The following is a 15,908-nucleotide window of genomic DNA, read 5'->3' on the forward strand; positions in this document are numbered from 1 at the left end:
TTTAGTCCCCATGAGGTTGGTGTGTGAACAGGATCCAGTCCCCATTAAGATTAAAGACGCACACTATTTCAAATCTTTTTTTAAAAAAAATAAAATCACATTTAATTAAACTTTCCATACTGACATCAGCTTCAGGTGAAATCTTTACATAATTATCAAAATGATAAAGCAAATAATACAAAAATAACTATAAGGTGTTTTTAGCATTACAGAGATATCTACATCATTTTCTTCTTCCTTTTCTTCATGTATAATCTCCCAAAACACAAATTATACATGTGATTATGTCCCATGTTTGAATAATAAACATCTCTGGTTCTCAAGGCACTTGATTGAGGTGTGTGTGTGTGTGCGTGCGTGTGCGTGTGCGTGTGCGCGTGTGTGTGTGTGTGTGTGTGTGTGTGTGTGTGTGTGTGTGTGTTATAATCTCAATTGTCCATTGCTTATGGAGTTAAAAATGTCCTCCGTCATGGTCACGTAGGTTTTCTTCCTGTCGTCCAGGAAGTACAGCTTATCCTGAATGGCTCCGGGATCGAATCCCTCCTCGGACAGTTTCATCTTCACCTGTTTGTAGGTACCTGTGGTGTCTAGCATCTCCTGCAGGAGAGCAGAGAAACACAGAGATACTGTGAGCACCCTGAGGCTGAGCCGGACAAACACGTCCTTGTGAACGAGCTGTTACTATAGAAACGATAACGAATCAGAACGAGCGCATTGATATAAACCCGCGCTACCATCAGAGCTGCTGTTATAGAGAACTAATCACCCACACCTTCTCTTCTGACCAATCACAATCCAGACCTCAGCAGTGTTGTGCTGTGAAAGCATTTACAGTCTAACGCAGCACCTTCACAGGGTTTAATTATCATCCAGCACATGGGTATCATGTGACCGTGTTACCTGTATCCGGATGAAACGTGGCCTGGCGTACATGGGCAGGTAGTTCTCGATGTGCTTGTATGCTACAGAGCTGTCGAAGTCCAGTCCCTCCTTCAGCTTGATAGCAGCCATTCCGATTCTGCCCTCATGACCTTAAGCACACACACTCTGGTGTCAGTGAAGGCCACATACTCTCGTAAACCAATCATCTCATAAACTAGCAGATAATAAACCTTCTAAACTGTTAAGTGTGCCTATCATTCTTTATAAGACCGTCTGGTTGGATCTGGTCTTACTTCAGAAACGCTGCTTGCGCAATAGATCTGAAATCACATGTTTCTCAACAAGCCTGTTTACAACCTAAGCACTAGAACTTCCATCACCTCCGAAAACAAATCCCTTAAACCTACTCAACACTACTGGTGATGAACTGGAATTTTCTGCAAGATGTTGATGTCATACCTGGCACTTTGACTCCGTAGACATTAGCCTCCTCGATGAAGTCCAACATAATCAGAATATCAGCCACTTCAGTGGTAGCAACATTCTCGCCCTTCCACCTGCAACACAGTGAACGGCTGTAAACACACACACACACACACACACACACACACACACACACACACACACACACACACACACACACACACACACACACACACAGCACTTGTATCCTAAACAAGCTTGGTTTGTTTGGTGGATGAGCACCTGAACGTGTCTCCAATGCGGTCCTGGAAGTAGACGAAGCCTTGCTGGTCAACTTTCATCAGGTCTCCAGTGTTAAAGTACGAGTCTCCCTGCTCAAACACGTTCCTCAGCTTCTTTTGTTCGGTTTGCTGCTTGTTGTTAGCATAGCCGCTAAATGGAGCCACTTTAGTGATCTTACACACCAGCAGGCCTGTTTCTCCTGCACACACACACATACACACACACAATTATACACACATGACTTCTGATGGCTTTGTGGTTTTAAATAACTATGACTTATCTTCTGCGTTAGCATACACCACACAGGTGTAAAACTTCAGTTCATTAGTCTTTGCTTCCACATGATGGACAGAATGAACAGCAGGCACAGGCTAAAGGTCTTTTCAATTCATTAACAATGCTAGTTATAAAAGGTGGTGTTGTTAATTGCAGTGGACACCAGAGGTGGTGCAAAGCACAGTGGTCTCCTGGAGGACTAACCCTCTCTAACGGTCCAAATCCACTAGGTCTATATAAAGGTGGTGAACAGGAAGTGTTGGTTTGGTACTACTACCTACTACTTTACTACTACTCAGCCTACTAGCCTCCTCAGTGAAAAACACCATGATCGAAATATCACAGCAAAAGCACAACGAATGAATGAATGAATACTAACAAGGAATGGTTCTAACCTACTTTTAGTGACACTGAGATTCTTAGCTAATCCCTGGTAGTTTCAGTGAACTCAATGCATTCTGGGGCATATTCTACTGAATATGTAGACCTGGGAGAATGTGTAGAGTGATGACAAACACATATCCAGTCAAACACTTTGTACCAGTGAAGCGCTGTCTAAGACGTGGACACAGTGGATATTTGCAGTAATCCATTCATTTGCAGTACAAGGTTTACAAGGAATTTGTCTTGGTGTACTGGTGCATAACAATCTACATAACACTGTATATATCCTTAAAACTGCACCAAGACTGTATTTATACACATTTATATACTTCTTATACACTTATACACCCCCCCGTCGTCTTGTTCCTAAATTGCATCTATGTCGTATTATTGCATTACTTGCCTAACTGAACTACGTGTTCACTGGATTGATTGCTCAAAAACAAACAATCTTATCTCATCTTATCTCATCTTATCTTAAAGACTCACCAGGCAATGTGGTGACCGCTTGTGACAGTGGGGTTCTTTACAAATCTGGTCTTAACCAGTTGCGGCTCACAACCATAAATTTTGGTGGTGCAGGATGACGTTAATTACGTCGTAGCCTCAAGTAAAATGAAAGCAAGCGGCGATCACACTTGACTTACGCTATAGGCTACTATCTATAGTAGAATTTTTAGAGCAACCCCGTAGTAGGCAGTTGAGAGCTACAGAAACATACAGTGTGCACTCTAGCATCTCATTTTCTGTGGTTTTAGATGTAGCGTTGTACGCAGTACAGGTAAAGACGAATACAGTACAGATAATATCATGAAGCAGGGTTGCCAGATTTCAGAAATGTTTCCAGCACAAGTACATCTCAAAAACCACACAAAAGACCTGAACGTCGCCCCAAAAAATCGCAATCGAAAAGGAAGCCATGTTTTACTTCTTTTCCTCAGAGTTCGTGTGGAGAAACAAGGTGACCGTGGTGCACACACATTTCTGACCTGCGGAAAATATCCAGTCTCAGTCCTTACAGCAGGGTTCTTTACCAATCTGTTCCCAACATCAGGGTTCTTTACCAATCTGTTCCCAACATCAGGGTTCTTTACCAATCTGTTCCCAACATCAGGGTTCTTTACCAATCTGTTCCCAACATCAGGGTTCTTCACCAATGTGTTCCTAACATCAGGGTTCTTTACCAATCTGTTCCCAACATCAGGGTTCTTCACCAATGTGTTCCTAACATCAGGGTTCTTTACCAATCTGTTCCCAACATCAGGGTTCTTTACCAATCTGTTCCCAACATCAGGGTTCTTCACCAATCTGTTCCCAACATCAGGGTTCTTTACCAATGTGTTCCCAACATCAGGGTTCTTCACCAATCTGTTCCCAACATCAGGATTCTTCACCAATGTGTTCCTAACATCAGGGTTCTTTACCAATCTGTTCCCAACATCAGGGTTCTTTACCAATCTGTTCCCAACATCAGGGTTCTTTACCAATCTGTTCCCAACATCAGGGTTCTTTACCAATCTGTTCCCAACATCAGGGTTCTTCACCAATGTGTTCCTAACATCAGGGTTCTTTACCAATGTGTTCCCAACATCAGGGTTCTTCACCAATGTGTTCCTAACATCAGGATTCTTCACCAATGTGTTCCTAACATCAGGGTTCTTCACCAATGTGTTCCTAACATCAGAGTTCTTCTCTAATGTGTTCCCAACATCAGGGTTCTTCACCAATCTGTTCCCAACATCAGGGTTCTTCACCAATGTGTTCCTAACATCAGGGTTCTTCACCAATGTGTTCCCAACATCAGGGTTCTTCACCAATGTGTTCCTAACATCAGGGTTCTTTACCAATGTGTTCCTAACATCAGAGTTCTTTAGAAAGTCTGGTTCTAACAGTACAGATCTTCCTACTTACCAGTAGAAACCTCCACACAGAATCCTCGGGAGTCTCGTACTGGTTCTCCCATCTCGGTGTCGTATTTAATCAAAGCGTAACGTGAAAGTCGCTACACAAACACACACATCGAAAACACGGAACATTAATGAGACTCCACACACCTCTGTTATTATTTATTTAAATGTTATAGTTGTTAAATTCCGTGGTAACCTTTAAGATGGCATTTGCCCGGCCGACGGCACCTATTTTCCCGAGGTAGTTGACAAAGCCAACATTTCCTTCTGTCGCACCGTAGCATTCACAGATACGCACGTCTCCGAATCGCTGCAGAAACTCCGCCCATGTGTCGGCACGGATACCATTTCCGAAAGCAAGACGCACGTTGTGCACGCGGTCGCTGTCCGTCTACATGAGAAAACACGTATCTGAGGGAGTTAGTGTGTTAGCCTGGGTGGGTATTAGGGTTGTGTGTGTTGTGCTGTGTTGTGTTACCTTGGGTGTGTTACAGAGGTAGCGCATGATCTCTCCGATATACTGGATGACCGTCACATTGTACTTCCTGCAGTCGCTCCAGAACTGAGACACTGAGAACTTCCTCCTCAACACCACTGTGCTTCCTGAACACACACACACACACACACACACACACACACACACACCGTTACACATGTAGAAAAGGACAATGTTGTAAGGTTAGTTCAGTGGTTGTGTGTGTGTGTGTGTGTGTGTGTGTGGGGGGTGATATGTCTGAGAGACATACCTCGCTCTATTGCCCCCGTCAGGCCCATGAGGAAGCCAGAGCTGTGGTACAGGGGCAGGTACACGTAGATAATATCATCTGAACGGACGCCGGACATGCTCTGTAGGAAGGAGGCCAGCCACACCCTCTCATGGCTGATCACAGCTGCTTTTGGAAGACCTGAAACACACGCAGCACATGTGTGTCTTGCACCACTGCACAGCCGAGGAGAAGTGATGATGTTCCTCATGGTTCTGTCCCAGTTCCTCCATCACTGTCTTATAAAAGGTTTAGCTAGCTAGCAAACCTTTAGAATTCTGAATACTAATGTGTCTTTGTGTGCGTGTGTGTGTGTGTGTGTGTGTGTGTGTGTGTGCGCGTGTGTGTCCTACCAGTGGTGCCTGAAGTGTAGATGTAGAGTGCAGGGCTCTTCATGGTGATTTTGGTTCGAAGTGAGCATGGTAGTTGCTCGTCGCTCGCAGCATTGATTTTCTCGCTGAGGTTTATGATTCCATTCTTCTCACAATTTTCACCCAGCAGGAAGACCCGCACTTCCTGCTCCTTCAATACAGGAAGTACTTCCTCCACTGCTTCCTGTAAATCTGCAGACAACAAGCAGGAATAAAGTTTTCTAGTATTCCAAAATGTGCCATGACTCAACCCATGCAGCGGGAACACGCCATGACTCAACCCATGCCATATAATAAGGCATCAGTCGAGAAACACGATTAGAACATGCCACAACACGGCACATGCGGAGAGACTCAGTACATGGTACATTGTTAAAACACGAGTGTTTAGATGTTTGTGTTCAGTTTTGGTTGTTGTATTAAAGCACAGATTAGTAGTGATCTCATTAATATTCATGAATCCCATGCTGTAGCCCCTCCCCTTCCATGATTTGGAGATGAAATTATTTCTTTTTAGGTTACACTCTTCACATTTGCTGAATTTAAATATGAAAAGGGCACGATATTTAAGAACGAACACACACACACACACACACACACACACACACACACACACACACACACTCTGACATACCTTCTACACATTGTACAAAATCATGAACGACTCTCAAGTGTTATAAAAGGTGCAGTTTATAAATTGTGTCTTCAGACTGAAAACCAAAGCGGGGAATAATAAGGGGAAGTGTTCTCACTGCAGCGTGCAGCAGCAGCGTCATGCCTCACTCTTTTAATTTCATTGATCTTTTACACACGTCCTGTCATTGACCTACGTTTTATGAGGGATGCTTTTACGAGATGCTTTTTATTGCATGTGATAAGATGTCACAATGGTTTATTGTTTCACAATTAGAAAATTACACATAAAAACTTGCAAAATACAGGCAGACTCATCACTCATTAAAAATAGTTCAATTCAACATATTACAGTCTATGAGACACTGACCAATCACAGACCTTTCTGCTGAGACACTCACCAATCACAGACCTTTCTGCTGAGACACTCACCAATCACAGACCTTTCTGCTGAGACACTGACCAACCACAGACCTTTCTGCTGAGACACTCACCAATCACAGACCTTTCTGCAGATACACTGACCAACCACAGACCTTTCTGCTGAGACACTCACCAATCACAGACCTTTTCTGTTCTGCTCATGTATCCCATTCACAAGTCCAGTGAAAGAGGAAGTGTTTGATGACAGTTTATTAACGATAAATGGTGGACATAAAAGTTATTAGAGAACATTAATATCACAGTCAGAAAGGGGGTACAAACTTTTGCTTTTAAACAATTAACATCTTAACATACATTTTTTGACTATTTTGTTGCAACATCTGAAAACTAACTCAGTAAATGTCCTGTTACTATAAATGACATTTGTCATCATTTTGTCCTGAGAGTGATTCGACTTTTGCCCGTGACTTTATTATATGAAAATAATAAAAGACTACGTGAGTGTGTGATTATAAACAGTGCGTGTCAGTGCTCTTATGTGTGGGAAATTCCACAGAGCTGACTGGACTGTTGCTTTAATTCTTCAGAAGATATTTATCAGAGTTCATTTCCATGTCTGCATTCTGTACAAAAACACACGGAACAGCTGAACTCATAAAGGGGGGGGGGGGGGGGGGGGGGGGTGAGAGAAGTAAACAAAGAAAAGGAAGAAGAAGGTAGTAAAGAGGAAGAATTTATTTTACTGATTGAAGAGATAAATATAGGTTAAAATGAGCTGACAGTGTTGAAAATCGGAGTGATCAGGGAGTCATTGGCCTCTTGTTCAGTAAAAACACTCTTCAGGTTCAAACAGGGCAAAGATCAAACGCAACAGATAACAGCCCTGCTGATTACATCTGGCTTTCCCAATCCAGTGCTGCACATGTACACTAACTCACCGTCTCCTCCAACACACCTGATCCTGTTATTAACAACGCACGTCATCACAGTGAGTTTGTCCTCGAAACACACTCCTCCAGCTAAAAGTACATAATATACACCACTGATAGAGCACCGCCTGCTAATGACCCACTGATGATGGCCAAACTCCCTTAGTGATTCATAACAACGGGTAAGAGCGAGGAATACAGCTGTGATGTGCAGCAAAAGGTTGTTGAGCTTCACACAATGGGATGTGTCTGTAAGAAAATAGCACAAGCGTTGAAAATGCCCATTTGGAACTTCAAAGTAGCTGTGAGGAAGCAGGAAGAAGTAAGACACGTAAGGCATAGATGGAGGCTTACTCCATCGGGATTGATTTGAGACTCCTGTGGAATGAGAAGCTGCGGTCGTGGTCATGTCATTCTCACAGTCCTAGTATTTTCAGATTTTCAATGTTTATGATCATTCTATTCATTTGATCTTTATTCGACCAATAAGCATGAACTTCTTTGTTCACCTGTAACTAAGACCTGTGCAGTGAACTACTTAATTTTATTGTAACTCTTAGGTCGTTGGACTCAACTGGGTCTCTGAGTTTAACATTAATTCGTCTTCAGAAGATAATTTTCCACCACACATCAGTGTAGCGGTAGTTGAAATGCAGTACCTTCCCAATTGAAAGATAAACACTAACGGTACCAAAGGTGCACCTTCGATGGGATCACCTCAGCAACGAGGACGAGTACAGCCTGTCAAATTTGTTTTGCAGATAAAGTACAAAAACCTCATGTTGTAACATTTGCAGATTTTCTCGGTTTCTTCTGCCTGGAGCAGATCCAGTCTGGAGATCAAAAGGTTCATGGAAAAACTTACTCTTCATCCATAATCAGTATTCCCTGTAAAACTAAATTTATTTACAAAATTGTTACTTTTTTTTAGTTAATTATTAATATTTCAAGAAGAATGAGGGTACAGTGGTGTGGTACTGAGTCCCTGCGGCTGAAATCGCGTTCGAAGGGTGCGGGGTGCTTACCAGAGGTGAGGGGCAAAGTGACCTAACTGGCCAGACCGGGACCCCTGGGGCCCTCTGGTGACGCCGCTGAACAGGAAGCATATCACGCAGAATACCGCAAGGCCAATTTCTTAGATTTTAATATATTTGTTAATACATTTGTTATACTTCCCAGAATATCCAGCAGGTGGCGCATGGATTCAAGTGCTCCTGCCTTTAGACCTCACAGCTGAATATCATCATCTGAATATCAACATAAATATCATCTGTTTTTACTGGAACATTTACAGAACATTGAATAAATATTATTAGCTCTTACGCTAAATTTATTATCTTATTTCTGAAGTGTGATCTTGTACCCGGTCCACCTGCTCAGAGCGGGGCTCGAACCAGCGTCGACCAGTACGCGAGGCAGCCGCGCTACAGAAAACCCTGAAGTGTACATCATGTACTCGATGTTCCTCAATTATACGAGGGGAAAAATGTTACTATATTGTTTGCATTTCATAATGGGTCTTATTGAGCAACTGAATTTCTTACTGACCCGTTTCCACTGACCCACCAGTTACAACTTGGACAAGGGACAAGAAAACGAAGTCTTTTAAAAAGTTAATGAAGGTATCACTCACTTTTTAAAACCTTTTTTTAAAGAAAAGGAACGCAGTTGGTTTCATTGGGCAATCCAGGGAGTAAAATGCGTGAGCTCACGTACTGCAGCTTGAATAGCTTATGAGTAGCTTTGGATTCACGTGCAAATTTAAAGGCTGATTAATGGGTTCACCTGCAGAAATATCGTCATTCGACTCGTACTGCGAGCCAGCACATCAAAGATCTACATCAGCAGTTTCTTTTGCCCAAAACTTCACCCCTTTACTCTTCAGCAATGTCCCCATTCTGTCTGAGACTGCCAGAAACCCCAAACACTTCTTCAAATTCACATCACGGTCTCTTCGCCCGCGAGCGATCGTACCTGCTGTGCGATTAAATGTGTCGCTGGAGAAAGAGAAAAAACTACAGCGGGATTCAGCGGGACCAGACGGGAGACCGGGGCCAGGACGCTTACTGTGCTTCTGTTTAACAATCTAATCCCACATGCCAATTTAAAAATGTAATAAAAAATGATTGTTGAATGTATTTTTTGTAAGCACTATTCATTCTTTCCTCCTGTATGGCTTTGATGCTTTAAAGCGGCCCGGTCTGCTGTGGCTGGCAAAAAACGTATTTTTGTCTTGACTTTGATGTCAGACAGGTGTGAGTGGGTGGGGACTCCTCTGCCCCTGAGAGGTGGATAATAGTGTTAAATCCCCTTTGTCAGATTCTTTGTCAAAAACACAAAGAATGTCATTGGCGCTGAACCCTGAAGTCTGATTTAGCTAATCCTCCACATCCAGTCCGTGCATTTATTAAGCTCCTGCCTCGGCTTTCTATCACCGTGATAATCATGCCGTTTATTCTCAAAATGCTACGACTTTTTTCCAACAACCGGAAAAACAGAGAGCTAAAGCCGTGGGCTAGCTATGCCTACAGGACTGTGTACTTAATGTGTATTGCAAATGACAGTCAAATGAAAAACTATACAGAAATAGGAAACTACTGGGCTGCCGTTTACTATTCAGAGCACATCATCCATTTATTTGTTTATTTGAATGAAAAGTTTAGTTTTACAATGAAAGAAATGAATATAGGGTACAGGCATGATTGTATTTTCGTCTAGGAAACAGTGATGTTTCGTTACGCTGTATTAAGTATAGACAAGAACGCGTTGCAGTTTAAACCGGCCATATAAAATAATGCTTGAAGGTACTAATTCTTATGTTATCTTCTTATTCTGGCTGCGATGCTTTAAAATCGCCCAGACTGCCGAGGTTTGATTCTTCAGTTTGATATCATGCAGGAGGGGGAGGGGGCGGAGTCATTTATCCCTGACTACGTTTACATGGACAGCAGTAATGTAATTATTGACCTTACTTTGTGTAAGACAATATTCTGATTAAGGTGTTACATGAGTCGCTTTTAGAATACTCCTGTCATGTTCCCGTTTCACATGTTATAGAACATAATTAGATGAACAGCAGCGTCATTACGTCACCGCGCCACGCCGTCCGACGTCCCTCCAGAATTTCACGTATTAACGTACAGTTGGTCTTCGTTATGGTGCCGTATACAGTTTTGGGTGTTTTTATTTTTAATTTTACGAAAGTTTCGAGTGCGGTTAATTATCTGTCATTCTGTACGTGCTAATAGACGACTGCTTGAAGCCGTGGGCTGCGTCTCAAACCGCGTACTTACCGTCTATATAGTAACCGAGATACATGTATTTCATCTACTATATAGTAGGCAAGTACGCGGTTGTGGACGCAGCCGTGCTCTCTTGTTTGCCGTCAAACGGTCGAGCGCTGCCGTGTGTGTGTACATGTCCTGTCGCACAACGCGGTGAAAACTCCCACACGATGTTAATAGTGTGATTAAGGTGTGTACACGTCTGTAATACACGTCCATAATGCGACTAAAACAGGAATACTCCACACGTCTTTATTTAATTTGTGTTTACTCCGAGTATGACTTTAGCCGGATGAAGGTCATCAATAATCGCTGTTTACATGCTAGTTTCTTAATCAGAGTATCGTCTTAATCGGATTCATATCGTATTATTGTTGTCCATGTAAGCGTACTGAGTGAGAGTTGACTGGGGGGGGGGGGGGGGGTATGGGGAGATCCACAAGTCAATAAGTAACTGGTGAAAGCGTAGCAGGATTCATCCTCTTTCCCTGTCGCTGAACCCAATCCTACTGAAGCCCTAAGCAGCCATGCAGTAGGATTTTTTTCTTTGTCTTTTTCTCGTGATCTTGACATAACCGAAAGCTGTTTTCTCATGACGTGACTTTATCTGGAGAAAATCTGGCGCTTTGTGATTGGGAGTGGTGTTACATGCACTTTGGCACCTTCCCCGCTGTAGAGAAGGACTTTATCTCCACATTAAGAGAGAGAGAGAGGGATGTCCCCTTCTCAGGTGTCAGACACTAACGTGGAAGTCGTCAATCCTGCAGGGAGGTGTTTCTGTAGAACACCCCAGACGTTAGCATCACCCCGATTCCCTCCACAAAAACCAACGGGATTTTTCCATTAGCTTTTGGATTATTGCAGAAAATAAACTCTGTGACCAACAAAAGTTTATGATTCTTATATGATTCGTTCATTACGATAAGATTCACAAATTCTATGAATTTTGAAGCCTAGATACACTCGCCAGAAGTAAAAGCTAATGTTAGACTATAAACGAACTACACCACGGTCACATGACTTCAACGTCACCACGGCTACGCTTCCGACAACTCTTTCAGTCTTTATCTAAAAAACACTACAATTGGAAAATATTATAATCTGATGAATCTACAAGTTTGAGTTGGAATAGTTTGTAAGAGTGCGAGGATAAACACAGCGAGGCTGTAGTAGAGGAGATTCCTGTTCGGCGTGATGATGTTTAACGTCCCCGACCGCCTCCATAGTCACATTTATCTACTCGTTAGCAATCTTATTCAATACACGTTAAAAGCTTAACAAAATCCCAAGTGTGGTATTACTGACGTATTTTATGTCGTAGTATAGAACGTGAACATATCTTGAGCTTGTGTTAACCACAGTCCTTATTTCAGGCATTTAACCAAAAACCCCGGGGCGATGGACGTCGAGTACACAGACAGATTAAGTCGAGATCACAAGAAAACAAGAAAGAAGAAATGAATAATGCATGGCTGCTTAAGGTTTCTGTACAATCCTGAAGCCAGATTCAACCAAATCCTCCACATCCGTTTCTTGCATCGATTAAGCCGCCAGCTCGGCTTTCTATCGTTGTGATAATTATGCCGTTTTTCTACCATTAATATGTTTTATTCTCAAAATGATGCTTTCTTTTCATAATGCTGAGATTTTATTCTCAATATATTATGACCTCAATCTCATAAGGCTACATTTTTATTTTTTAAACTCAAGGCCATTCACCTGCTCAGAGCGGGGCTCGAGGCAGCGGCAGCCGGTACGGGAGGTGAACGCACTACAGTGAACTCTAACGTGCACGGCCGGTAGTGTACTGTAGGACGCCACTGTGTCTCCTGAGGAGGGGGCATGATGTACCAGCTAGCCTCCGTTACTGTTCAATGAAATTATGAAACTACTGTCATTATAACGTTAACACTATGATAAAACAGTGGCCGCATACCAGAACTTTTAACTCTTCAATAACATATCGTCAATCCAGATGAGATCCTCCAGTTAACTGGTCAATGTAATGTAATGAGATGTTCACTACACCTTTAGAAACCAGTTTACTCACTGAAAGAATGTGACCCAGCTTGTCTCGCCAGCGCTGACTGCTGAGTGACATACTGCAGGAGAACTACAGGAGAACTGCAGGAGAACTGCAGGAGAACTACAGGAGAACTACAGGAGAACTACAGGAGAACTACAGGAGAATTACTGGAGAACTGCAGGAGAACGTCCTCTCTCTCACTTTTAATGGCCACATCTGTATAAACACCACTTTATCAGCTCTAGCGATACATTTCTGAACACCTCCTTGTGTATAAATAAAGGAGATAAAGGTGTTGACATGTTTGTTTATAATGTGGTCATTTTGACATTAGTAAAAATAATCCTGAAATAAAATTAAGCCAGCGTTTTTGTAAAAATGAAAGTGGCCCTTTTGCTGGGTTCAAATTAACAACCCAACTTGATTGGTTAGTTTAACCCAAAAAGTGTTCTGTCCTATATTTACCCGGCCGTGGGGCTACAAATTATGTTTTATAAAAATGTTTGTAACCCAGTGTTTTTAAGAGTGTAGTGCAGACTGTTATTTTGTTTAAAAGATCCCCCCCCCCCCCCCCCCCCCCCCCATTTAGTACCACCCTTCAGAAGTTACATGTTTCCCAGAGGACAAAATTTCCAAAACAATTTACACCGATCGTCCTGTTCAAAAGTTTACACCCCCCTGGCTCTCAATGTATCGTGTTAATGTATACCTTCTTGAGCATCAGTGAATATTTGCACCTTTTGTAATAGTCGTGTACGAGTCCCTCAGCTGTCCTCGGTGTGAAAAGACGGATCTGAACATCATATAGCCGCTGATGGAAACGGGTCAAATATGCAGACGATGCTGGAAAAGTAAAGAACGTGCAGGATCTGGAGGATTTTTCTGAAGAACAGTGGGCAGTTTAACTGCTCAGGACAAACAAGAGACTCATGAATAACTCTCACAACACATCCATCCATCTTCTATACCGCTTATCCTTTTCAGGGTTGCAGGGAAACCATGGGGCACAAGGCGGGGTACACCCTGGACAGGGTGCCAGTCCATCGCAGGGCACAATCACATACACACTCACACACCCATTCACACACTACGGACACTTTAGACACGCCAATCAGCCTACCATGCATGTGTTTGGACTGGGGGAGGAAACCGGAGTACCCGGAGGAAACCCCCGCAGCACGGGGAGAACACGCAAACTCCACACACACAGGGATACGAACGTGCTAACCACTAAGCCACCGTGCACCCCCTCTCACAAAACATAAATACACTTATGTCATTGATCCTCCAGGTAACCACACTCGGTGTGAATAACTGAGCGTGTGCAAACTTTTAACCTGGTTCCTTTGTGTAAATCCAGTTATTATTGTGTTGTGTGGACTTTATTTGAACATCTGTTATGTGAGATCGATTATTCAGGGCATAAATAAATAAATAAACTAAATGTAATTTTAATGATTCCTCTCTCTTTTTAAAAAAAATTATTAACATTTTCAGATTCTACAAGGGGTATGTAAATTTATGAGCACCTGTGTGTGTGTGTGTGTGTGAGAGAGAGAGAGAGAGAGAGAGAGAGATTTGCATTCGGAGTTAGGAAGTACCTGCCCCAGCGATGAGGTGTTTGGCCCCGCAGCAGCTGAAGCAGTGCAGCAGGGACCTGGCGCGGATGTTGCAGTTGAGCAGCGCGGCGGTGCAGCCCAGCTTCCAGAGTCCGAGCCAAAGCCAGATGAAGTGCGGCTCATTCCCGAGAAACAGCGCCACGGTGTCTCCTTCCTGCAGCTCGGTGTGATGGAGCAGAGCCCTCGCCGCTTTACTGCCCAGTTTATCCGCCTCTCGGTACGTGTAGGAGCGACCTTCAAACACCAGGAACGTTTTCTCGGGATGTTCCTTCACCGCGTCTAGGAAGCGGTCCAGGACGGTGTAGCACGGAGTGCAGCTGCGGAACTTCCTCATCCTCATCGCCACGCGGATTCCCTTCAGGACATACAGCACATCGTGCACTACATACGGACAACAGACCTGGAGGAGGACGAGAAGCACCACCAAAACCACACACACCGCGTACAAGAGAGACATGCTGACTGGACCCGTGACCAGAGTCCTGCTGAACTCGTTCACACCTGAGAACTGCTTTCCTCTGGAACATCAGAGGTGTTACTTAGTATCCAATGTGCACGAGGGGCGGAGAGGATTCATGTACTCCTTACACCATTCCTTGGACAATCAGCTATGGAAAGCCAAATGGTGCATGCACTGTGCACTCTAGGATGGAAACCTGCCTGCTGCTTTCATTCACAATAATACACAAAAGAGTGACAGGAATGAGTGAAACCCTGAAGTCAGGGGCAGATTTAATGATTTGGGGGCTTTGGTTAGATATAAGAGTGGGGCCCTATTCAGTTGGGGTTGGGGAAAGGGGCTCGCAGTGACGCTGTAAGAAATAACAGTGATATGAATCATTTCACATTGCTCTAACGGCGATACTTACATTTTCAGCATTTACGTTACTGAGCATTAATCGTTAAAAATATATGAAGTGTGCATTATTAGGAAGCCCTTGGCTTCTGGGGACCCGACGCAGTTGCCTACTTTTACCCATAGTGCTGAGTTCGCCCCTGCCTGAAGTGAACTATTTTCCAATAACAACACTCCAGCAGGTGCTTTATTCCTCGTATACCACAGCAGTTTACCAACAATTACAACCTATATGTTTATTAAAGAATAACACGCCATGCATTTTATTATGGGTACATACAGTCTCAAAATGAATACATTTATAAAATCCCATTCAGAAATGCGTAAGCTAGTCCATATTCACAAAATCCCATTTACAAACGCATGAATAAACTTACATTCACAAACTTAAACTCACAAACAGTGACAGAGTGACAGAGTTCGTAAAAAAGAAATCCAGCAGGAATAGATGCTCATTAATGGTGAATGGTCATGAGAAAGATTTTTACACTAAGTAATTGGGAAATTATATTCTATTGTCTATTTATGAGAACTGAAAACATATATGACTATTAGCTACAGTTCCCAAAGTGGGGATCCGTGACACACATGCAGGGGGTCTGTGATGTTCTCCTTTGTTTTACAGTGGTGGAAATCACAACCCATCATTATCAAATTTTTTATGCTTAAATAATTTTCAATTTAATAGACATGGGTTCTGTGGGTGGAAAAAACTGTCTGGCTCCAATAAATAGCCAAAATTAAATAATGTGCCTAATTTCATTAATAGTTTGTAAGTAAAATAAATCCTTCCATCCATTTTCTACACCGCTTATCCGACTGGGTCGCGGGGAACCTGGAGCCTACCCCGTGTTCATTTTTGTCCCTAATTAGAAGTAATTGTTGGAT

At 42.9% G+C, this 15,908-nt stretch overlaps 1 protein-coding gene across 1 annotated transcript; it reads right to left on the bottom strand.

Moving 5' to 3' along the window:
- Positions 1-73: 73 nt before the first annotated feature.
- slc27a2a (solute carrier family 27 member 2a) lies at positions 74-15,908 on the bottom strand. The gene is made up of 10 exons (XM_017466071.3): positions 14,147-15,908; positions 5,272-5,481; positions 4,901-5,059; positions 4,633-4,757; positions 4,351-4,545; positions 4,159-4,249; positions 1,588-1,786; positions 1,342-1,439; positions 901-1,031; positions 74-597 (listed from the first exon to the last, which is right to left on the bottom strand). Exons 1-10 carry the CDS (start codon positions 14,619-14,621, stop codon positions 421-423), a joined length of 1,860 nt encoding a protein of 619 aa, XP_017321560.1. The 5' UTR covers positions 14,622-15,908; the 3' UTR covers positions 74-420.

The sequence above is a fragment of the Ictalurus punctatus genome, chromosome 4 (assembly GCF_001660625.3).
Source record: "Ictalurus punctatus breed USDA103 chromosome 4, Coco_2.0, whole genome shotgun sequence".
In the NCBI taxonomy this organism is placed as follows: Eukaryota; Metazoa; Chordata; class Actinopteri; order Siluriformes; family Ictaluridae; genus Ictalurus; species Ictalurus punctatus.

What these genes read in the sequence shown, in the direction of transcription:
- slc27a2a (XM_017466071.3), bottom strand. Translation starts at nt 14,621, where the DNA reads ATGTCTCTCTTGTACGCGGTGTGTGTGGTTTTGGTGGTGCTTCTCGTC. An exon ending in ACCTCTGTAACACACCCAAG is followed by an intron (nt 4,546 to 4,632) that starts GTAACACAACAC and finishes TTTCTCATGTAG; the next exon opens with ACGGACAGCGACCGCGTGCA. An exon ending in CTGTGTGGAGGTTTCTACTG is followed by an intron (nt 1,787 to 4,158) that starts GTAAGTAGGAAG and finishes GTGTGTGTGCAG; the next exon opens with GAGAAACAGGCCTGCTGGTG.